At 37.9% G+C, this 26,043-nt stretch overlaps 1 protein-coding gene across 3 annotated transcripts in view; it reads left to right on the top strand.

The window, feature by feature from the left end:
* Positions 1–26,043, top strand: part of Dmd (dystrophin) — a 2,436,643-nt gene that overhangs the window by 2,044,032 nt on the left and 366,568 nt on the right. For all 3 annotated transcript variants that reach the window (XM_085838134.1, XM_085838135.1, XM_029473188.1), the window contains exon 60: positions 16,668–16,814. In XM_085838134.1, the coding sequence (XP_085694260.1) occupies positions 16,668–16,814 (147 nt within the window). The remainder of the gene's footprint in view (positions 1–16,667; positions 16,815–26,043) is intronic.

Genomic DNA, 26,043 nt, shown 5'->3' with positions numbered 1-26,043 from the left:
TTTCTCTGATAATGACTATGAGGCTATTAAGAGTTCCCAGGTATAGATAGTATAAACATAATCCATATATATATACTACACAATGGATATAAAATGAGTGTTTCCAAAGGAATTATTGATTACACTGGACTCTAGGACATATGGAGGACATGCCTTTCATTCTCTTCTGTAGAAAGTTAGATTGTCTACTCTCCAAAAGCTAGTTAAATGAAACTGATTACAATCATGCTTTAAGGAAATGCTCAAAATTCATTTTTATGGCAGTCCCTTACTTCGCAGTTTGAGTTATAAAATTTATGTTTAAAAAATGCATAATGGTTTTCTATCTATTGTTTAAAGTCTGAATGTATATCTGTCTTTCTATTACACACCCTTTGTTTTCCTATGTCAGTTTCAGACACAGTGTTTAGTTGAAGAAGGCCATAGTATACATAATAGAATTTTGAGGAAAGCCAGGTTATTCTGGAATAATGTAAAGAGTGAGCTCTAAAGAGGCACCCTCCCAAGATATGATTGTAGCCCGTGGCTCTGCAAAGAATGTACTTATTATCCTCTCTTTCATATAGTATCCCTAAGGTTCTCCAAACTAGGTCTTGTGTGACTTTCTATTCCTGATATTTCTAGTCATTATATTTAACTAGCCATATGTAGAGTTAAAGAAAAAAAAGGATATGTTGTAACTGCTCACTCCTCTTTAAAGCAATATTGAGATGACTTTGTTATTTTCCCTTCTGACATAAGACCATTGCTTGGAAAATATTTGTAAATGACCTTTGTTACAATCTAATATTTAATGATTTCCTGGATCATAGTGTTATTTAGTCACTTTCTTTACTGGAAAGCCCTAAAATGATAAAGAACCAGGGGAGAGTTAGAGGGGAAATAACTGGGATGTGAGGAACCCACTAGCAGCAGAGGATGAAAACCAGAGTCTCAGCAAGCATGGAAAATCTCAGTCCTCAAAAGTACCTCTTTGGACAAAGTAGAAAAAGTCAAACTTTCTTTTAGAAGCCCATGTCAAGGTCTACCAATTCAATCAGAAAGCCCAGGTTTAATTTAAATTGGATTTTATTAAACAACTCAACATACTGACCCTGGATTATTGTATTCTACTTTTTATTAGTTTTTTTTTTCCTATCACTTTGCTAAAATAGCCACCAATCCAGGTATTTTCATGCAGGCCTGCAATCCAAGCCTTGGGAGGCAGAAACAGGAAGGTTGCCACAAATTTAAGGTCAGCATGAACAACATAATAAGCTCTAAGCCAGGATGGGCTAAAATTGGCTCAAAACAGCTATATATATACTTTAGAGGGTGCACCATGTTGTATCAGCAGCATATATTGTATGTTCCTTTAAAAGATCACTCACTCTTTTTTCCCCCTTGTTTCATTTTATAAAGTAATTCCTACTTGAAACTAAAATGAAGCTTTATATTTTTAATAAAGAGGTAGCAATGCTTTGGACAATGGCCCCTAAACATGTTTCCAACATGTCAACTGGTAGCTTTAAAAATATGGATATGAATCTCAAAGCAAATAATCGGGTTCCTTTTCAGATTTATGTAGCCAACTGTTTACATGCAATTTGACAATATCTGTTCATCTACAGTGTTAGTAATTAAGCAAAAGTGTACAATTCTCTTGAGATTTGTTTGTTTGCTTGTTGGTTTGGGGATAGGTGATAGCACTTAGAGCCTTGCAAGTTTTCTGCTACTATACTAACTCCCTAGCACTTGCTCATTCTCTACTACACAAGTATTGACAATTTTCATATGCCAGTTACAGAAATAGCCTGTGGGAAAATGCATAGAGTTCCCTTCCCTTTATGTGCTTTCGGATCTTGGGAAAGAAGTGCTAGTGAATAAATAGGCAAGTAAACACTTATTTAAAAATTGAGGAGTAGATTGGGGAAAGTGAGAAAACTCACAAGCCTTATGCTAGGTTGAACAACCTATAGTCTTGCTATGGTGGTAACATTAAGGTAGGATCTAAAGTAAATAAATAGAAGCCAGCTAGACAACAGAAATGTTCAACTCCACGCCTAGGGAACTGTATGGGTCACAAAGTCACAAATAAGCTTGGTTATACCAACCCTGGAAATATACCACAAAGATACTCTACCATACCACAAGGAAATTTGCTCAACTAAGTTTATAGCAACATTATTCATAATAGTGAGAAACTGAAAACAACCTAGATGTCCCTCAATGGAAGAATGAATAAAGAAAATGTGGTACATTTACACAATAGAGTATTACTTAGCAAGTAAAAACAAGGACATCATAATATTTGCAGGCAAATGGATGGAACTAGAAAAGATCATCCTGAATGAGGTAACACAAACCCAGAAAACAAACATAGTACATACCCACTTATAAGCAGATATTAGTCATAAAGTACATGATAACCATGCTGCAATCCACAGACCTAAAAAAGCTAAATAACAAAGAAGGCCCAAGGTAGAGTGCTTGAATCCCACTAAGAAAGTGAAATAGATTAGACATCAGAAGGTGGGCAGAGGGAGAGAACTGGGTGGTGAAGGCCGTAGGGATATGAACAGGAGGGATCAGGTTAGGGAACTATGGCGGAGGAGAGTACTAGAAGAGATAACTGGAATGGGGGCCATCAATGGAGTGAGCTAGAAACCTAGGAAAATGGAAACTCCTGGGAGTCTATGAGGGTGACCCTAGCTAAGACTCCTAGCAATAGGGGATATGAAGTCTGAAATAGCCATCTGCTGTAACCAGGCAAGACTTCCAAAAGAGGGATTGAGACAACAACCCAGCCACCAAATTTTAGACCCACAATTTGTCCTGCCTACAAGATGTGCAGGGGTAAACAAGGAAGAAGAAATTGAGAGGATAGTCAACTAATGATTGGCCCAGTTTGAGACCCATGCCACAAGGAGCCCACCCTGACACTATTAATGATGTTCTGCTATACTTGCAGACAGGAGCCTAGAAGAATTGTCATCAGGGGCTTCACTCAGCCACTGATGGAAGCCCATGCAGAGAATCATAGCCAAACATTAGGCAGAGCTTATGGAATCTTGTGAAAGAGAGGGAGGAAGGATTGAAGGAACAAGAGGGATCAAGAACACCAAAAGATAGGATTTGTAGAGACTAAACCAGGAACCTGAGAGTGTGCCTGGGACAGACCTAGGTCCTCTGCACATATGTAGCAATTGTGCAGCTTTGTCTTTGTGTGGAACTCCTAACAATGGGAGCAGGGGCTATCTCTGTCTCTAACTTCACTGCCTCCTTTTGGATCCTTTTCCGCTAACTGCCTGGTCTATACTCAATAGGAGATGTGCCTAATATTACTGCAATTTGATGTGCCAAGGCTAGTTGATATCCATGGAAGGACTCCCCAATTCTGAGAAGAAAGGAAAGAAGAATAGATGGTGGAGAGGAGAGGGGAGCAATAGTGACTGGGAGGGGAGGAAGGAGTGGAAGCTATGATCTGAATGTAAAGTAGATGAATAGATGAATAACATAATAATAAGGAAGAAGAAGAAGAAGGAGGAGGAGGAGGAGGAGGAGAAGGAGAAAAGAAGAAGAAGAAGAAGAAGAAGAAGAAGAAGAAGAAGAAGAAGAAGAAGAAGAAGAAGAAGAAGAAGAAGAAGAAGAAGAAGAAGAAGAGAGGAGGGGAGGGGAGGGGAGGGGAGGGGAGCGGAGGGGAGAGGATAGAAGAGAAGAGAAAAGTTTGGTGAGGTTTCAGAGCTTGGCACCTGTCAAGTTCTTGTTATAATAGAAGTGTCCGATTAAACAGGCCCACCTCAGACTACTGAATAATAAACACTGGATCAACCCCAGTAGAATCTTTTTAACAAGCCCTCAGCATGGTGATGTGCTGAATTAATTGATAATCATTATGATAAACATATTTTGAGCCATGTAGAGGAGTAAAGGAAAACAATTTTATCTCTACTTAGCAACAATAGTAGAAAGAAATGCTATGAGGATTATGAATGTCTGCAAGTACGAAAAGCTTATCAAATGGCAAGGTTTAGCTCAGTGTTGAAGACCAGGCCTAGCATGCATTAAGCTCTGGGTTCCATCCTCAGCCCTCAAAATAAAAGAACACAAGAGCTTGTTGAGCAAAAAAGCTAACATCTGTGCACAACAACTTCTGCATTTGAAGACAAATGTCCTTGTGGTTGATATTTTTAATATGTTTAATTTACGCATTGGAACTTGCACACACATGGGGTTTAAGAGATGCTTTAGCAATTAAGAGTACTTGCTGCTCTGCCAGAGCTGCTATTGCAGCTCACATCATCAAGTCCAGGACATACGCCACATTTTTGGACTCTGAAGGCACCTGTACACACACACAGAGAGAGAGAGAGAGACAGACAGACAGACAGACAGACAGACAGACAGACAGAGACAGAAACAGAGATACATACTAAATTAGTTTAAATTAATTAATAACTAAATCATTTTTAAAATTTAAAAATAAAATTTTATGCATATATTCAATGTGTATGGATCATATCCACCCCTACTCTTCTTTCCAACTCCAAGGAGTTACCTGCCCCAACAAATCTGCCTAACTTAATGTCTTTACTTTTTATAACCCACTGAATTGAATTAGTGCTGCCCACATAAGCATGGATGTGAGGCTGTCTATTATGGCATAAGCCACCTACTAGTGTAAGGCCCCGGATGCTGGCCCTCCCCTCAAGTCCCGGGATGAGCTGGCCAGCACCCCAGTGTCCCGAGAGAAAACCACACCTGATGCAAACTGCAAGAGGTTTTATTATCAGCTAGCTCCCTCCACCGTGCAGGGCAGGGGAGTTCGACCCCTAGTGGTGACAGTAGGGGGTTTTTAACAGCTAGCTGAGGAATTGGGAGGAGTTGGGAGGAGATGGGAGGAGCTGGGAGGAGAGTTGGGAGGAGTTGGGAGGAGAGTTGGCTACAGCTCCTTTCTGGTGAGGGGGGGAGTGAGCTGCAGCCTCCTCTCTAGCGTCTATCTCCATGTCCTTGGCACAGGAAGGCAGGCATCTCCGGTTGTACAGTATAGAAACAAAAAGATCTTTTGCTGGCTATAGAGAACAAAGAGCTTCTTTCTAGCTGTATTTTTAAAGATCAGGGAAAACAAGCTTGGGGAACATTCAGGGGCTTTACCTTCCAGGAATAAACGCTCTAAATTGGGGTCTCACACTAGTGACCACACCCTGAAAGAAGTGACTTTTACCCTTCCCTCAGCAGCTTTCAACTACCAGTAGCTTCTCAGTGATTGATCCTTTTAATGGTTTATAAACTATTACTTACTTTAGATATGTTAGTAAATTTCATTAACTTCTACTCGCTTATGTGTCATCACATATAATTAAAATTTCTCAAAAAGAAAATACTGGCTTTCCCCTGTTTCTTTAGCAGCCTAAAACATGGCCTGCTTAAATGATTTGTTTATACTCATTAGAAACCCTTTTATTTTAATTGTGCATATTTTGCAATTAGCCTCTGTAAAACCGTCATGAACTACCTTTTTTATTAGTTTTAATTGTGTCATTAGAAAACTGTAAAAAGCTTAAAATGGCTTTGTTTATTTGTTTAGCTTGTTTGTTTGCTTGCCTTTTTTATAACAGAGAAATAATTAGCAGTCATACTTAAGACTCCAGAATTAAGTTTTCAAGGAAATTAAAGTTACTAAGATTTTCAGCTTGCCTTTATTTTAAGTTAAGACCTGGGAAAACTGGAACTGGGGGTATGACTTGGAGGCTAGATGCTTGTTCTGTGAATATGAGTACCTGGGTTTGGGTCCTCAGTACTCATGTTAAAAAAAAAAGCCTGGTGTGACAATGCATATATATTACTCCAGTACTGGGTAGGCAGAGACAGGAGGATCTTGGGAGCTTGCTAGACATCCAGCCTATTGGAAAAACCAAGTTCCAGGTTTACTGAACAGCCCTGTCTCAAGAGGTAAGTTAGAGCTATGATAGATGAAGATGCCTGATGTTGATCTCTGGGTTTCACATGTGCCATCACAGGTGGCTTTGACCTCTTACACTTGTACATACACACATGCACTGTACACCCAAAATGAAAAATATCAAACTAGTTAAAGTCTTTCCTCTATGATCTGTCTTGTCCTATTCCTTGTTCTGAAGTTACACTGTTAAATTTGGAGAAATGCCTCAGTGTTTAAGAGCACTTGAAGAGCTTTCAGAGGTCCTGAGTTCATTCTAGACACCAAAATATTCCAGTTCAAACCATCAGAGAATCCAGTGCTCTCTTCTGTCCTCCATGAGCATCAGTGTATCCATACAAACAAAATTACATAAAAATAGACCTATTTTGTTAGCTAGAGTTTCTCTGTGTAACTTGGGACTTACAACATAGACCAAGCTAAGCTTGATTTCATAGAGCTCTGCCTCTACCTCTCAAGTGCTGCAACTAAAGGCATGAGCACCACACCCAGTAGTAAACCTTTTTAACAGTATTTGTAAAAAGAAGGTTGCTATTGAATAGCAAATCTATTCAGTCTTTTGTTTTAAAGACACTTAGTGTAAGGCTTCACAGAAGTTTCCAGTGCATGGCAGATGAAGAAATTATCAATTGCTATAAGAGCATCACAAGTTCATACCTATAATCTATATCGAGGCACCATCTCAAAATTGCAATTAATGAAAAAATTGAAATGTTTAAAACAGCATTTCTATTTGGATGTAGATTATTTTCAATAGCATGAGAAGAAGTAAATGAACATTTCTCTTTTTTGTTTTTTTTAATTAGGTATTTTCTTCATTTACATTTCCAATGCTATCCCAAAAGTCCCGCACCCACTCCCCCACCCACCCACTCCCACTTCTTGGCCCTGGCGTTCCCCTGTACTGAGGCAGATAAAGTTTGCACAACCAATGGGCCTCTCTTTCCACTGATGGCCGACTAGGCCATCTTCTGCCACATATGCAACTAGAGACACGAGTTCTGGGGGGTACTGGTTAGTTCATATTGTTGTTCCACCTATAGGTTTGCAGACCCCTTTTGCTCCTTGGGTACTTTCTCTAGTTCCTCCATTGGGATCCCTGTGATCCATCCAATAGCTGACTGTGAGCATCCACTTTTGTGTTTGCCAGGCACTGGCATATTCTCGCAAGAGACAGCTATATCAGGGTCCTTTCAGCAAAATCGTGCTAGTGTATGCAATGGTGTCAGAGTTTGGAGGCTGATTATGGGATGGATCTCCGGGTATGGCAGTCTCTAGATGGTCCATCCTTTCGTCTCAGCTCCAAACTTTGTCTCTGTAACTCCTTCCATGGGTGTTTTGTTCCCAATTCTAAGAAGGGGCAAAGTGTCCACACTTTGGTCTTCGTTCTTCTGGAATTTCAAGTGTTTAGCAAATTGAATCTTATATCTTGGGTATTCTAAGTTTCTGGGCTAATATCCACTTATCAGTGAGTACATATCATGTGAGTTCTTTTGAGATTGAGTTACCTCACTCAGGATGATGCCCTCCAGATCCATCCATTTGCCTAGGAATTTCATAAATTCATTCTTTTTAATAGCTGAGTAGTACTCCATTGTGTAAATGTATAATAGCCAGAAGGTGGAAAGAACCCAGATGCCCCTCAACAGAGGAATGGATACAGAACATTTCTCTTTTGTAAAACCATTGGTTCTCTGTGCAGAAACTTGAAGAAGTACAGCAGTCAAATGCTATTATTCTAATGTCACAAATTTGGGATCAGGCTGAGTCTGAGAAGAACAGTTAAAATATAAATGTTGATAATTGCTTGGAAAATAAGAACAGAGAATGTTTTTATGCCAACAAATTTTACATTTTTTCTTTAACCTTCCCTAAATCATCCTGATTATGCTGCATCTAGGTCATTAATTTTTATTCTGTTTCATTATTTATGTACTTATTCAGTTTGCTTGTCAAAATTTACCATGCCCAAATATGAGAGTTTGCATTTTTTTTTGAAAATTGAATGCAATCAAGACAATGAAAGCACATATTTTGCCTTTAGGCTACCACGATAAAAATGGATACTGGGGTGGAATGCATTTGTATTTCTATTTTTTTAATCCATGCTACTTTGGCATAATTTATTGTCAAAAAGGTCTATACCATAGACAAATGTGATTACTCAAAACAGAGCATTGTGTTCATGTAGTCTGCCCACTAACTCATCTGTCATAGCTCCACGATGTCCTTCTGCATTTAGAAGAAACAAAGAATTCAACATTATAGAAGAGACAATTCATCCCTTTTGTTGAAACTCTGAGGCAACCTGATAGCATTAGAAAAGAGAATTCATGTGAGAAAGATCTTGGGGTGTGGAGATAGGCAGAAAAATGTGCTTGAGGTAAAAGAGAATGGGTAATTAGATGAACTTAGTGACTGCTGTAAGTAGTCTAGACAGAGTCCTTAACTGACCTGATGTACCCCTCCCCTCATATATCTGAATATTTGATGCTAAAGGCTCAGAAGAGAATCCTTTCCCAAAGAACTTCCCTCAACCAAAAGGAAAAACTTCTACCCCTCTTGTTTCTCTTAAGATCATGAGGAGTAAAAACAAAGTAAGCCCTTTGTCTCAACATGTGTCCCACCAAGGCCTGATTTGTGCATCAAAGCATCTGGAGACTAAGGTCTCCAAATAGGACTATATCTGCCCTTAGCTTTCTTGTCTTTCTTCCTGTTTCTCTCACTATGCTTCCTGACCTAGAACAATGGGCATCATAAACTAGCTCAGTTGCTTGGGAACCACACTAAGTGAAAAACAACTCAAGAGGAAAAAGCTAAGATGCCAGTGGTCTTCGATCCTGATGCATTCCATTAAAGGCTTGTCTGTACCTCACCATCTGTTTTATTGTGGTTGGTCCAATAAAATTTGAGGGTCTCATTTCATGCAGATATTTAAGACTATTCTCCACAGGCCTGACAAATCAGGGATCAATTTTTTACTCTCTTGGCAGTATTAGTATTGTACAGTGAGCTCGAAATATTGAAGCCACAAAAACAGCTCAGCTCTACCTACACTTAATTCCTAGGTAGCCAGACATAGTGAAAACTTCTCTGAGCCTTTAATGAGAACAGCAGGTAAATTCCATAATAATCTGTTTGTGGACCTGATTTTTCTCTCCTCTTATATGGCTTCCTACATATCCAGTCCCAGAATTCTGAAACTTTATCTAAAACCTCATGTGTTCAGGCTATTTATTTTTCAAGGTCTTGCTCACAAACATTTGCTCAGTAAGGTTTTCTTGTAGATGAACAAAATACAGTTAGCTGTTCTTTCATTTCTTAAGTAGTATTTGTAATACAAATGTCTCTATATAGTATAGGAAACACTAAAGTGATACTTCATTGTTTGACTCAACTCATTTTGAATTCCTAGTAAGATAATACAGGACCCCTACAGATGATCGATGTGAAAGTTTACAAGGTTGAATGCCTTAAGAAGAGATTTGTAAAGCTGGGCAGTGGTGGCACACACCTTTAATCCCAGCACTTGGGAGGCAGAGGCAGGTGATTTCTGAGTTCCAAGCCAGCCTGGTCTACAGAGTGAGTTCCAGGACATCCAGGGTTACACAGAGAAACCCTGTCTCGAAAAAAACAAAACAAAACAAGATATTTGTAGACTTTTAGTAGCACTATTTATTCATAAGTAAAGTTGTACATATATGTATAAGCTATTTACATATATAAGCTGGGCATATATGTGATATAAATGTATGTATATCATATATACATATATAAATAGAGAGCTTTTTTGAGCATCCCAGACTTTCCTTTTCCTTCTGTATTATTTATACAGCTACTCCTGCTATGGCCTCTCGTATATTATCTTGAACATCCACAACTGACACTTCTATTTTTGCTCCATCTACAAGCCTCATCTTGCTTCACTTTCCTTCTAATCCAGTTTAGATTCCACAGTCTGTATTTCAATCACATTCTGTCTAAAATTGAAATGCCCTTATCCTTAAGTATTTGTGCCACAATCATCTGACAAAACCTTAAACACGGATCAACTGTTTTCTCCTTTCTCGAAGGGAACATTGTTGGAGAAGGGAATTAGAACAGATTGATTCTGCTAAAACATTTTGATCCTCAGCCTCAAATGGGCTCTCTGCGCTATCTGGCAACCTCGCTGCATTTCATAGGTCAACTCCCTCTCACAATCTCTATCAAAACTAGTTCAGATGTCCCCACTTAGCCTTCATTCATCTTCAAATTCTGTGAATATTCATTACACAACATGCATTGCACACTATGCCTAGTCTGTTGCTTCCCAGTTTCACAGAATAAACAAAGGCTCTTGGAATAAAATTCCAGGGGCTGGGGAAAATGGCTCAGTAGAGATGAACACTTACTGTGAAAGCAAGTAAGCCTAAGTTTGGATTCCCAGCACTCACAGAGATGCCAGCCTGTAACCAGAGTGCTGGGAAATAGAGCCAGGCAGGTATCAGTGCCAAACATCCTTGCCAAAATTCTGAGCTTCAGGTTCAGTGAGGGAGCCCTCACAAGGAACAGACAGATAACAATAAAATAATTTCCAACATCATGTTCTGGCCTCTAGATGCTCATATTTGATTGTGTAACACACACACACCACTCTCTCAAATTACTCTTATCTTCTAAAGTGACTTTCTATGTCTTAGAGCAGGAAGAGCCTCTTAGCTGTCAAGTTAAAATTGCTTCCTCAAAAATGACATTTCCTTGATAAGAGAAAATTCCTTTCTTTCTTCATAAAAGTGGTTGATGACTATAATTCCAAACATACTTCAAAAATTTCTTAACTACATAAAGATAAGCAAAAATGATAGAAAATATAATTTTATAAAAGAAACTTGACATATCAAACTTATATATCATTTTAAATCAGTACTTTGTATCTCTAATTAGACATTTAATGAAGTGAAAACTCTACCTGCATTAAACTAGTCATAATAAAATTAGCCTTGGTTTCCTCTTTCATGGAGAATATATTCCAGATGTTAAAGTGGTTCAAAGAAATCAGTAGTATAATGGCTCTCTTCTATATTTTCTCACTATTTCCAAACTAGAATAAAACCTAATGGAGTAGTGTCTGATATTGGCCAGAGGTAACTGTACTTTTTGGCATTTTATGTGCAGCATTTAATAGTTTAAACATAAATTAATGTGTATAATATTAAAATTCCTAATAATTGAAGTATAGTTAAACTTGCTGTTCGATCTGTTTAAATGATGTAGTGCTTGTATTCACACCTTGCATAGTGTAAATAGTTCCTTTCCCTATTGCCATGACAAAATATCCTGACAAAAGGAAGGAAAGGTTTCTTCTGACTCGCAGTTCAAGGGTACTGTCTATCATTGCAGACAAGTCAAGGCAGCAGGGGCTGAACGCAGCTACTGAACTGCTACTTTATCAACAGACCTCTCCCAGTCAAAATTTCCTATATTTTCTCCCCCCCCACCACCCCCACGCTATCTTTGGTTTCATCCCAAATGCTGCCCCCATCTCCCAGTTCCCCCTTTACAGAGTCCTTGCTCCATCCCTATTCCCTTCTCCTCTGTGAGGATTGGGAGGGTAGATATCCCCTCAGTCTGGCTCTCTGGCACATCAAGTCTTTGCAGAATTAGCTAAGGAAGAGGAATTGTGTATTTCAGGCCAACATGGGCTACATGGCTATTTCTAGGTTAGCCTGTGATCCATAGGGATACCCTGACTCATTAATAATAAATAAATAAATAAATAAATAAATAAATAAATAAATAAATAAATAAAAAGACACTTAAAAGACTTTTGTCAGGCTGGTGAGATGTTTCAGCTAGTAAATAGACTTACTGGCAAGCTAATAATAATATCAGGTATAGAAATCTACAAGTCAAGGTGGCCAAATCATACAAAAGACCTCCACAAACAATGTCTGAGGGCACTGACCTTACTACACATCATCCACACTGGGTGGCTGGCATTGCTGTGCCCACTTGCATTTCTGGTTTTAACTATTTGTATCTTATGGGGTTTTTTTCCCCTCAATTGTCAGTTTTGTTGATCTTTTTAAATAAATGCCTTTTGTGTTCAAAAAAAAAAAGAAATCTACAAGTAATAAGATAAGCTATAATTGATGTTCCCTTTTCTGATTCAGTTAAGAACTGTAGATGAGCAGTTAATGCAAAAAGATGGTTAAATAGAGATCACATTAAAAATGTTGCTTAAACTTTTTTTAAATTTAAATAGTCACAAAAGTTTTCCTGTTGTGTGAAGACTCTGGGTTAATATCAACTAACTGAAGTCCTCTGTAAGACACACTTGTGATATAATCTGTTTGATTTCCAGACTCGGTATAGAAAAATTGCATCAGAAAATATGAGAAGCATTCTGACCTCAGATGTTTAAATTCTAAAAGTTACTTTCCTAATTTTTGGATGTAGTTTCATCTACACTTACCTAATTGGCAATTATCTTTTTCTTTGTGAAACAACTTTGCAGAGGATTTAGTCTGATTTTTCAAGATATTGTAGCTTTTTTTTTTCTTAAAATGTGTACTTCTTTGATTTTGGAAATTACTAAATTGTCATATTTTTAGGTTATGATGTGGCATTCATTTATTTATTATTAGATATTTTCTTTATTTACATTTCAAATGCTATCCCAAAAGTCCCCTATATCCTCCCCCCACTCTGCTGCCCTACTCACTCGCTCCCACTTCTTGGCCCTGGCGTTCCCCTGTACTGGGGCATATAAAGTTTAATATTGATGAAAACTGGTTTGCAGTATATATACAAATATAACTGTAATGTACAAGCAACTGACATTTAATCTAATGAGAGGAGAGGGGTCACCCATACAACACATAGTGTATTTTTACATACTCGTATATCACTTTAGGGAACATCGGCTATCATTACTAGAAAGGGGGGAGTGTAAGGATACACTGCAAAGTTTAGAGGATAATGGTATATTTTAGAAAGGAAAATGAAAGAGTGAAGAGTACTGGAGCTTAGTTCTTAAGTCTTTTCAACTCCAAAATAGTGATTCAGCATTGTTCTTTGGGTTTGGGAAGAGAACGTAAAAATTAAAATATTAGAATCAAAGCATTGGAATTTGCCCACTACATATTGTAAGTGAAGGTTACATATGTAATAACAGAGAAAATTAACACATATGTACCATAGAGGCATCCTGACCTAGCCATGTTCACTGTGGTTCTTATTTTCCTTTAAACCCCACATGTTTATATGTGGTTATTAGAAATGCATGTGATCATCTAAAATGGACCTGGTTGTACTTTGTAACTAACCATCATCATCATCTTTGCCCAGGATTCTACTCTGATATTTCAAAATTTTGTGACCTTTCTATTGCACAAAATGAAATAATTATGAATTATTTTTGAGAGACACAAATATTCATATATGATATTAATAGCCTTTCTACCTAGGCACTTAGTACAGATTCTTTTAAAAGATATATTTTTTCATAAGGAAATGAACACGTTTTTACTTGCAACTTCTATAGACCTTTTTTAGTGTGATTCCAATGTCATTCCACCAATAGAATGTTTAATAAATGTGTATACTGCAGGAGTTTTATATTTTTATATAGCAAATACCATCAAATATTACCCTGTTGCCAGGCTGTAGTGGCACATGCCTTTAATCCCACCACTTGGGAGGCAGAGGCAGGCAGATTTCTGAGTTCGAGGCCAGCCTGGTCTACAGAGTGAGTTCCAGGACAGCCAGGGCTACACAGAGAAACCCTGTCTCCAAAAAAAACAAAACAAAACAAAAAAACAAAAACAAACAAAAACAAAAAAACAAAAACAAACAAAGAAATTACTCTTTTAACATATGTAGTTTAGAAGTGTCTCTCCTGTTTTGGAGGTGGTAAATTCCTCACTATTTTCTCATATATCACAGCCTCCCCTCCCTCTTATTCTAATCCTTCCCACATCCCCTCTCCTCCAGATCCACTGCTCCTCTGCTTTGCTTTTCTGTTTGTTTGTTTGTTTGTTTTTTTGTTTGTTTGTTTGTTTGTTTGTTTGTTTGTTTTGGAGACAGGGTTTCTCTGTATAGTCCTGGCTGTCCTGGAACTCACTTTGTAGATCAGGCTGGTCTTGAACTCAGAAATCTTCCTGCCTCAGCCTCCCGAGTGCTGGGATTAAAGCCGTGTGCCACCACACCCGGCTCCTCTGCTTTTCTTAATAACCGCTTCCAGGAACTAAACCAGCAACCAAAGAGTACAGATGGTGGAAATCATGGCTCCAGCTTCATATGTAGCAGAGGACGGCCTAGTCAGTCATCAATGGGAGGAGTGGCCCTTGGTCCTGTGAAGGCTCTATGCCCCAGTGTAGGGGAATGCCAGGGCCAGGAAGCAGGAGTGGGTGGGTTGGGAAGCAGGGGGAGGGGGATGGGCTAGGGGATTTTGGGAGGGGAAACTAGGAAAGGGGATAACATTTGAAATGTAAATAAAGGAAATATCCAATAAAGAAAAAAAAAAAAGCTGAAGGCGCTGGGCATGGTGGCATGCACCTTTGATCTTAGTGCTTGGGAGACAGAAGCAGGTAGATCTCTGTGAGCTAAAAATCAGTCCAGTCTTACATATTGAGTTCTAGGCTATCCAGACCTATATAGTAAGAATCTGTCTCAACAAATTAAAACTTTAAGTTTGCTTTGTAGGAAAAAGTAGTACTGCTGTGAATCTGAGGCCAGCTTGAGCTATAGAGTAAGACCCTATCTTAAAACCAAACCTTTATGTTTAAATTATCCCTCTGTCGATGGCCTCACTTGGAAGTTCGTTTTCATTTTTCCTGAATAAATCTACATTTTCTCTGCTAAAAATTCAACGGAGTGATTGTCCTACTGTATTTCATCTGAGAACTATTTAAGTGTCTTATAATCTCTGTAATGCCACATGGTATTTTTTTTTCAGGTATTTAGGTTGATTTAAGAGGATAATGCCATCCTTCTCTTGATTGTACAAACCATCTTTCATTTAGAATCAGAAGAAATGCAAGGGATATAGATGAGGCTATTATAAACATTTTTATCAAAACAGTGAACACCAGACAGGGAAATAATACCTCCCAGATCAAGCAAGTCAGAGAGAGTCAAGTCAGTGATGCTGTCCTTGTGCACAGACATTACATTACATTTCATAAACTGTTCTCTTAAGTGAGGGAGTTTGTCCCTTAGATGTCACTCATTGGAACATTTGGTTACCATGCATCATGTTAAAGATCCATAAATGCCAACTCGATAGGATAGCTATGATGCATGATAATATCCTCTGCATATCTGCATAGAGTGCTGTTCAACAGTTCCTTATGATACATCACATCAGAAACTCCTGCTTTCCAGCTTCAGAGACAGCCAAGAATCCCCACGGGAGCCTTCAGAAGTCTCTACAACAAGGACTAAAATACCATGAGAGCAGAAAGTCATCCTAGGCTGACAAAATGCCCTCCTTACTAAGAGAAAATATTTATTATGTAGTGGCTACACAATATGAATGCACTCTTATGAGTCAGTGTATCTTTTCATTTAAAAATCATAAGCCATTTCTGCTTTATATATAGAATTTAAAATCTACCAGCATGTTATTTGTCTTGTACTTTCTTTTTCGTGCAGAATTATTTTGGCCAAGTTATGTAATGTGGTAGACAAATCTAAATATGTATCCCAGATTACAACCATTTTTACCCATAGGACTTTAGCACTTAATATTTAACATCTTCAAGTTTACTTTCTCAAATATAAAATGAAAATGCTTCAAGTAACAGTTTCCTGGGGTGAGGCATGTCACAACATGCTAGACCAAGGGAGTGATCAATATAATTATTTATCCCTTACTAAACATGCACTGCTGAAATACAAATACACTATAGCATATTAGTCTAGTCAGGCATCCATTAAAAAAGAAAATACCATAAACCGAGTGACATAGATACAACAGAAATTTAGTTCTGTCAGCTTTGGAGATGATGAAGTCCAAGTTTAAGTGACTACTAACTATGATGTCTGGTAAATGTCTATTCATTCTTCATAAACACTGCCTCTTGCTACTTCCTCACATAATCAAATGGGCTACCTAGATCTCTAAGGTCTCTTTTACAAAGGCACTGTCTTGGCTACTTTTCTATTGTTATATCAAGACACCATGACTAAGGTAACTTATAGAAGAAACTGTTTGGAGATTTGTTTCTGAGGGTGAATGTATGACCATTATAGCTAGTAGCATGCCAGCAAGAAAGCATGATGATGGAGAAAAATAGCTGATATCTCACATCTTATGCACAAAAAAGAGGAGGAGAGAGTCAGATAGAGTGAACTGGGAATGACAGCTTTGAAAACCTTATAATCCATCCCCAATGACACACCTTCTCCAGTGACCACACCTTCTAAACTTTCCCAAACAATTCCACCAACTTAGGGCCAAACACTTAAATACATAAGCCTATAGTTGCCATTCTCATCCAAACTGCTCACAGACACTAAGTTCAAAATGTGCTTATCAAACAGGAGTACCTTCTAATGCCATTGCCAGAGAGCTTACAGTTTATGCATTAATAGTATTGTTTTTGCCTTTTAAACATGTGAACATGTTCAAATCAAAGAGTGAACATCACTAAAATTACACCTCAAACAGCATATGATGTCTTACAGTTCCAACATATCTATATTCTCTGCTTTAATTTTTTATCTTCTAATTCACTCATAGGCACTTCGGGGAGAAATTGCACCTCTTAAAGAGAATGTCAATCGTGTCAATGACCTTGCACATCAGCTGACCACACTGGGCATTCAGCTCTCACCTTATAACCTCAGCACTTTGGAAGATCTGAATACCAGATGGAGGCTTCTGCAGGTAGGCATCCTATGAGCAATGCCACTCCTTGTTATAGTAAAATGACATGTACATAAAGCTTGATTGTAAGAAACAATAAAAGTTTCTCATTTTTTCCAAGAATGATGATAACTACTTTTAAACTCAGCTTTTGCAAGTCAGATATCCCGGTGGATCTCTGGATTTCTGGCCAGCTTGGGTTTACATAGTGAGTTCCAGGGGAGTCGGAGCTTTATACCGAGACCCTGTTTCAAACAAGGGTTCATTTGATGTTCATAATAACAAGATGCTTGGCATTTCTTGATAAGTTTTTATGTGACTACACTCAATTTCAGAAATGTCCAAAAGCAAGAGAGTGGTAAACCTCAGTGGAGGAAGGAAATTACTAGCAGACAATTCATTTGTGCTGTGGCTTGGATTCTGACAGCATTCTTTCCTTTACAATTCTAATTGAGACAAGAGTCAATAGTATGGTATAAAATTGCCTTAAAGGAACAAGTATTGCATTATAAATCCACACTCAGAAGTTTTTTCATAGGTTTGTAGAGTGAAAATCAGCACTAGGTATGTGTCCCAGGTATCATTCACTTGCTGTGTTACCTTGAGTAATTTACTGAGCCATTCTGTACCTTAGTCATTCTTCTAAAAGATAATAGAATTCTCTACAGTGTTTTTTGTTAGAATGAATGAGTCCCAATAATAAATGTAATAAGTCATTGAAACAGAATTTGCTCTACAGTACCATATACATTCTATCTCTTGGTGTTATTACAATTATTATTTGGTGATAATGGATGGGCTTGGGAATCTGACTAATTAGCTGTGTGACCATGATGCCATTTCACATCAATAGATACCAGTACCTTCTTCCCCAACATAGTTACTATAGTGTTGAATGAGCTGATTCACATGGGTTTTTTAAGGGTTATTTTATTTATTTACATTTCAAATGTTATCCCCTTTCCAGTTTCCCCCTCCACAAGCCCCCCTATCCTCTCCTCCCTCCCCCTACCTCTATGAGGGTGCTCCCCCATCCGCCTGCCCACTCCTGCCTCAGTGCCCTAGCATTCCTCTACAATAGCATTTGGCTTACAATAAGAACATAAAAATGGCTGTTGTGATAGTGTATGTTCCCTCTGCAGGGGAACTTTATACCTCTAAACTATAAAACTGGTTTAGCCTTAAAATTAGAGACTTTTTTTCCCCTTTCCAATTTCATAGGATATAGATTACAAACTCCTGAGACTAGGAATAAACTAGGTTTGAAAGCATTTGTTCTCAAAGTTTTAATAATGAAAAAATGATAAACCAGATTACTCTGCCACCAGAAGTCCATTTAAGAGTGTGATTGAAAGTCCAGTTAAAGAATTGCTTGATCTTTAATAAAAACAAGTTTCAAATTCTAGACCTCTTGAGATCTCATATAATTTAATTCTTCCATGATGGATAATCCTGAAATATTCCTATGGCAGATTGTTATCTATAGTGTTGACTAAGGGAAGACAATACAGTTAAGTGATTCTATGCCTCTATTTGTCTGTTGGCCCCATGATAGTTCAGTACTGTTAATAATCTTATCTGTTTCATCCTTAAAATATTTCTTTACTTAAAGCACGAATAAATAATGAGTATCCAAAGGCAACCAATGTTCACATTTGGTCCATACACATACTCTTGGAATACATTTTTAATTTTCTTGTAAAAGGTTGAGTGCTATATTTGTTTTTAAGGATGTAGTACAAGATTTGTAGCAGCTACATGTAAATTTATGGCATAGGTCAAAAGACTATGAATGATAGGAACAACTCTTAAGAATCAGTGCTGTCTAGGCCCAATGTAGTGGCACACCCATTTAATCCCAGCACTTGAGAAGAGGAGCACCGAGCCAGAGCTTTGTAAATTCAAGACCAGTCTGATATACTTAGTGACTTTTCGGGCAGCCAGAGTTACATACTTAGACTGCCTCAAAAAACAAACAAATAAATGAACAAATGAACACAGTATCAATGCTCTATGTGCTTGGGGTTGTATCCCAATGGTAGAATGCTTATCCAGTGTGCCTGCAGCCAGTCCTGGGTTATAGCCACAGCACTACAATGTAAGCTTTCATGATCGATTCTAGCTATAGGGTTTATTCATTTCATTTCTTTGTAAAGCTTGAGAAAATATTAATGGTTTAATTATCAAACAAGGACTTGATAGTAAATGCATGGAAATACATGAAAGAAGATGGTGGGCTGTGACAAAAACAGAGTAGTAGTTATCGTTGGATTAATATGCTAACACTTCTCAGCTACAGTTCTGATTTTTAAAATAAAGCAACTCAATGTGTCAAAGGCTACATCCAGTTCATTTCTCTGATCCTGTACCTGGATATCAAGAAAAGATACATGCCACAACATTTAGTTAAGAATCCATGATGATGTTTCTTCTATTTATATCATAATACAGATGTGGCTAGTTGAAATTACATTAGTTCTTCCATAACTCTAAAACTTTTACATTGAGGTCAGAGAGACATAGCCATCTGATAGTAAACAATTTAATCAGTGTTTGCTCATGCTTCTCTTGTATATAGCAAATTTCATGTTTCTATTTTTTACCATAACCTTAAAAGGTATTTCTAGCAGAAACCTGATGAGCTCAAGATTTTGGTTTGCCCATAACTGCATCAAGTCAATTACACACTTTAAGTTCACCATAATTCTAAAAAGACTGCTATATAATCCTTACCAGCAATTAATGTGAGTCATTATTTAAAAAGGAAACACAGTAAATAAAGAAAACTATACCCATGTTAATAAAAACTTGTAGATGTAGCCTTTCTGACATTTCTAAAAAAACACAGTCTCTGTTGATTATTGGCAGGGTATGTGTGTCACTCTCATATTCTTAGGGATATCATGTCATGATGGTCATTGTTGTGGTTCATAGGTGTCATAACTAAGTAGAACTGGTTGTTTCTTCCCTTCTTTAGAAGTTTGAATGGCAATTTTTGTTACCATGAAATCTTGTCATGGGTGGTGGGAGAAGTAGGCAGTTTCAGGTCAGTTCCAGAACATTTTCTCAGAGTCCTATGTCCAAAACACCTTTTGAGAACAGTAGAAAGGATAGTGTCCTCAGTTGGTTATCTAATACCAAGTCCATGTCCTTGAGATCATATACATACAAGTAACATTGTAGTGAGGGATTATTAGACCAGAAACAAAGAACACCCAAGATACAATTTGCAAAACATAAGAAAATCAAGAAGAGGGAAGACCAATGGGTGGCTACTTCATTCCTCCTTAGAATAGGGAACAAAATACCCATGAAAGGAGTTACAGAGACAAAGTTTGGAGCTAAGAAGAAAGGATGGACTATCCAGAGAATAACCCACCCAGGGATGCATCCCATAATCAGCCACCAAACTCAGACACTATTGCATATTGCTGAAGGGACCCTGTTTTCCCTGTCTCATTTGAGGCTATGCCAGTGCCTGGCAAATACAGAAGTGGATGCTCACAGTCATCTATAAAATGAAACACAGGGTCCCCAATGCAGAAGCTAGAGAAAGCACCCAAGGAGCTGAAGGGGTCTGCAACTCTATAGGTGGAACAACAATATGAACTAACCAGTACCCTCCCCCCAGAGCTCGTATCTCTAGCTGCACATGTAGCAGAAGATGGCCTAGTCAGCCATCATTGGGAAGAGAGGCCCCTTGGTATTGCAAACTTTATATGCCCCAGTACAGGGGAATGCCAGGGCCAAGAAGTGGGAGTGGGTGGGTAGGGGAGCAGGGCAGAGGGAGGGTATAGGGAACTTTCAGGATATCATTTGAAATGTATATAAAAATATCTAATAAAAAATAAATTTAAAAAAGATTGTGTTTATATATTTAAGAACATATTTATATATGTGCATGTCTGTGTGTGTGTGTAAAACAGCAATTACAAAAAAGGGGACATGAGTTTTGAAAGAAATCCAAATGGAGTAAATTTGGAGGGGTTGAAAGGAAGAAATGGTAAAGTCATACAATTATATTAAAATTTCAAAAACTATTAATAAAATAAAAGTAAAGAACATATTGTAAGAAAACTAATACTTATATCAAACAATTTTATTCAGTTACAGAATGAATCACTCATTTGTAATATGAATTTTCTGCACTTAGAAGAATATAGGAAGACATAAGACACTTGTGCTCACGAACATGGTGGCAGTATAGGTGGAGAAAAGAAATAATTTACTCACTTATAGGGCTATATCTGTTGACAAATACCACATTAAAAACTAGGTTCAAATTCACATTTCTTTTCCTCTGAGACAGAAAAGTTGAAAACATAGTTGAAGTAGTAGAAAATGTGAGAAAATAAAATAGTTCTAAATTTGGGTAAAATATTCCAAGAGAAGGAAGAAAGCCCCATGCTGTCACCTTCTTGGATATCAGACTATTCTGGGTTTAGTTACATGACAAACTCATTTTGTCTCAAAAAGGAAGCTAGACTTACATTTTAGCTGTACATAAGATCAGTGAAAATGCTTGAAGCATGTAAGTAAAATAGATGTGACCATCAATAGCAAGAATAAATGTGTAGTATATAAATAGAAGTATGTTTGTAGAAGTACACAAACGGAAAAATAGAAGTACATGATTCCATAGGTTTGCTTGTTTGGATTATCTGTTGGAATAAAATCCTATTTCTTTTTGTTATTTTTTTAGTAGATTTTTCTTTATTTACATTTCAAATGCTATTCCCTTTCCTAGTTTCCCCTCTGAAAATCCCCTATTCCCCCCAGACCTCTCCCTGCTCCCCTACCCACCCACTCCTGCTTCCTGGCCCTGGCATTTCCCTGTATTGGGGCATATAAAGTTTGCAATACCAAGGGGCCTCTCATCCCAATGATGGCTGAACAGGCCATCTTCTGCTACATATGCAGCTAGAGACATGAGTTCTGGGGTACTGGTTATTTCATATTGTTGTTCCTCCTATAGGGATGCAGACCCCTTCAGCTCCCTGGGTACTTTCTCTGGCTCCTTCATTGGGGGCCCTCTGTCCAATGGATGGCTGTGAGCATCCAGCCCTGTATTTGTCAGGCACTGTGTGCATTGGTGTGCATGTTACTACTTGGAGCTTTCACAGGTGCTGAACGTGCTGCTTTGTTATGTGTTCTCAGACATGTTCCCACAATCCTTGCAACATTCAGATTATGTTTTATAAGCATGTATTATGACTATTCACTTTCACAAGTAAGGAAATTGAGACCCAGAATCATAGCACAGACACAATCTCCTCGAGTGTAAACGGCTATGAGGCATAATCAGGTCTTCAGATTTGTTCAGTCATATTTCCTCTCATTACACTCCCATTAAACTTGGGACTAACCAAGCCATACTTTACATCTATTTTGGAGAAGACAACTGTAGAATGCTTGAAAATTTCCGAATGTGCCCTCTTTTTAAATAATTCATGGGTCCATTAACTTTGAAATCTTTCTTTAACAAACCAATGAGTTAATAAGTCCAGTTCAGTGTACCTTTAAAAATGACACTTATTTCAAATATAAAATTTTAAAATAATCTATTCTTATTGCCTTTACAAGTTAGCAACTACATTAAAATCCACTGAAAATTATTTTAATAAGTCAACTCTTAAACTATAACCAGTCCTAATATTTAGTCAAGTACAAATGAATATCAAACCAAAAAGGCAAGAAAGTTCAAAAGAGAATCCTTCTCCATTTTGAAGTAGTGCACATACAGCGAGAAGAATGGCCATTTTCTCTTTTTTTGTTTTGTTTTTTGTTTGTTTGTTTTTTTGTTTGTTTTTGTTTGTTTTTTAGTTTTTGTCATTTCTTTTTTTTCATATTTTATTGGGTATTTCTTTCAATTATATTTCCAATGCTATCCCAAAAGTCCCCCACATGCTCCCCCACACACTCCCCTACCCACCCACTCCCACTTCTTCGCCCTGGCGTTGCACTGTACTGAGGCATATAAAGTTTACACGACCAATGGGCCTTTCTTTCCACTGATGGTCTACTAGGCCATCTTCTGAATCATATGCAGTTAGAAACACGAGCTCCAGGGGGAGGTATTGGTTAGTTCATATTGTTGTTCCACCTATAGGATTGCAGATCCCTTCAGCTCCTTGAGTTCTTTCCCTAGCTCCTCCATTGGGGGCCCTGTGATCCATCCAATAGCTGACTGTGAGCATCCACTTCTGTGTTTGCCAGGCCCCGGCATAGTCTCACAAGAGACAGCCATATCTGGGTCCTTTTAGCAAAATCTTGCGAGTGTATGCAATGGTGTCAGCGTTTGGAAGCTGCTTATGGGATGGATCCCTGGATATGGCAGTTTCTAGATGGTCCATCTTTTCCTCTCAGCTCCAAACTTTTTCTCTGTAACTTCTTCCATGGGTGTTTTGTTCCCAATTCTAAGAAGGGGCAAAGTGTCCACACTTTGGTCTTTGTTCTTGAGTTTCATGTTTTTAACAAATTGTATCTTATATCTTGGGTATTCTAAGTTTCTGGGCTAATATCCACTTATCAGTGAGTACATATTGTGCGAGTTCTTTTGTGATTGGGTTACCTCACTCAGGATGATGCCCTCCAGGTCCATCCATTTGCCTAGGAATTTCATAAATTCATTCTTTTTAATAGCTGAGTAGTACTCCATTGTGTAAATGTACCACATTTTCTGTATCCATTCCTCTGTTGAGGGGCATCTGGGTTCTTTCCAGCTTCTGGCTATTATAAATAAGACTGCTATGAACATAGTGGAGCATGTGTCGTTCTTACCGGTTAGAACATCTACTGGATATATGCCCAGGAGAGTTATTGCGGCATCCTCCAGTAGTACTATGTACAGTTTTCTGAGGAACCGCCAGACTGATTTCCAGAGTGGTTGTACAAGCTTGCAATCCCACCAACAATGGAGGAGTGTTCCTCTTTCTCCACATCCTTGCCAGCATCTGCTGTCACCTGAATTTTTGATCTTAGCCATTCTGACTGGTGTGAGGTGGAATCTCAGGGTTGTTTTGAGTTGCATTTCCCTGATGATTAAGGATGTTGAACATTTTTTCAGGTGCTTCTCTGCCATTCGGTATTCCTCAGGTGAGAATTCTTTGTTTAGCTCTGAGCTCCATTTTTAATGGGGTTATTTGATTTTCTGGAGTCCACCTTCTTGAGTTCTTTATATATATTGGATATTAGTCCCCTATCTGATTTAGGATAGGTAAAGATCCTTTCCCAATCTGATGGTGGCCTTTTTGTCTTATTGATGGTGTCTTTTGCCTTGCAGAAGCTTTGCAATTTTGTGAGGTCCCATTTGTCGATTCTTGATCTTACAGCACAAGCCATTGCTGTTCTATTCAGGAATTTTTCCCCTGTACCCATATCTTCAAGGGTTTTTCCTACTTTCTCCTCAATAAGTTTCAGTGTCTCTGGTTTTATGTGGAGTTCCTTAATCCACTTATATTTGACCTTAGTACAAGGAGATAGGAATGGATCAATTCGAATTCTTCTACATGATAACAGCCAGTTATGTCAGCACCATTTGTTGAAGATACTGTGTTTTTTCCACTGGATGGTTTTAGCTCCCTTGTCAAAGATCAAGTGACCATAGGTGTGTGGGTTCATTTCTGGGTCTTCAATTCTATTCCAGTGGTCTACTTGTCTGTCGCTATACCAGTACCATGCAGTTTTTATCACAATTGTTCTGTAGTACAGCTTTAGGTCAGGCATGGCCATTTTCTTTATTCATCATGACAAGGAATGGTCTACCTTTTCTCTGAACTCATGAATAAACCCATATATGACAACAGAAAGATAAGAATATACTCTAATATAAATAATATGTGCTTTATTAACCATAAGACATGATAGAATTTGGAAACATTTTAAATTAAATATTATAAAGGCGTTTCAAGGTACAGAATTATTTTACTATGTTAAAGAACCATGCTACTAATGATGCACATTTTCAAGGGTTTGTACACATTCTGCTGATATCATGTACACATGGTTATTCTCCACCTGCACATGACTGTAGTCACTTCCTGTCTCAAAATTCTAAGCACTTACATCCTGCATACCCATGCCTGCTTTAATTCTGTCTGTTCCCTGCACTGAATTATCTCTGAATATTCTTTTACTATGCACTTTGAAATCCTTGTAATAGTCTTATTTGGTCCATGGACAACTGACCAACAAGCATATATATATATATATATATATATATATATATATATATATATGTATATATATATATATATATATTCATATAGATATGCGTTTTTTAATTACTCCCAGAATAGTCCATTTCTCTTAATTTCTCCATGCCATAAGTATGCAGAATTACTTGCATGGGCTTTATTTTTAAAATAAAACTAAACAAAGCATTTAAATTTCAAAAATGAAAAGCAAGATGGGGAAATAGTTCAATGGATGTTTGCTTGCTATTTGGATGTGATGACCTGGGTTCAGATACCTAGATCATATATAAATCTCAGGCCAGATAACAATGACATGAAATCCTATTACTCTGAAGACAAGGTGGGAAGTGTAAACAAAAACATTCCAAGAAGCTTGCCAGCCAGCTAGCCTGGCATACCTTGTCGGGGGCCGGGGGGGGGGGGGGAAGAAGAGGAGAGAGAGAGAGAGAGAGAGAGAGAGAGAGAGAGAGAGAGAGAGAGAGAGAGAGAGAGAGAGAAATTTGTCTAAAACACGGTTAATGTCTGACACCCAAGATTGTCTTCTGAACTCTATATGTGTGTCATGTTGCTCATGCACCCGCATGAGCAACAAACATATATGTATGTATGTTGTGTACATGTACACAAACAATTTTAAAAGAATAAAACCAACAGAAATATATGACTGATTTTGGTGAAACCCAATTTCTAAGCAGGTTGTTTATCTGTGTTCTTCCTTATCATTGAATATAGTATCTAATTCTACAAATACATTAGCAGATTCTTAAAATTTTTTCTCATACCTTTCTTTTCTATAATGATTCTATAGTAATTCCTTTGCATTGTGAAGTCACTTCTAAAGCAGGAAGTCTAGGTGAGCTGCATCATCTGTTCTTGCTAATAACATAGGCCCTATTGCTTGGAAATAAGCAGAGGACATTCTGCCACCCTCCCTTTAGAATTACTAAGGGATGATTGTACTGGAATCTACCTAGCATATCCTCCTTTGATTTATTTCTTCAGCAACATCTAAAATTTTTTTGAGATTAGAACATTGAACTCAATCTGAGGACATT

The sequence above is a fragment of the Mus caroli genome, unplaced genomic scaffold (assembly GCF_978045245.1).
Source record: "Mus caroli unplaced genomic scaffold, Mus_caroli_1 scaffold_5, whole genome shotgun sequence".
NCBI lineage: Eukaryota > Metazoa > Chordata > Mammalia > Rodentia > Muridae > Mus > Mus caroli.
Note: the sequence above shows the minus strand (reverse complement) of the source record. Positions and strands in the feature narration are given on the sequence as shown.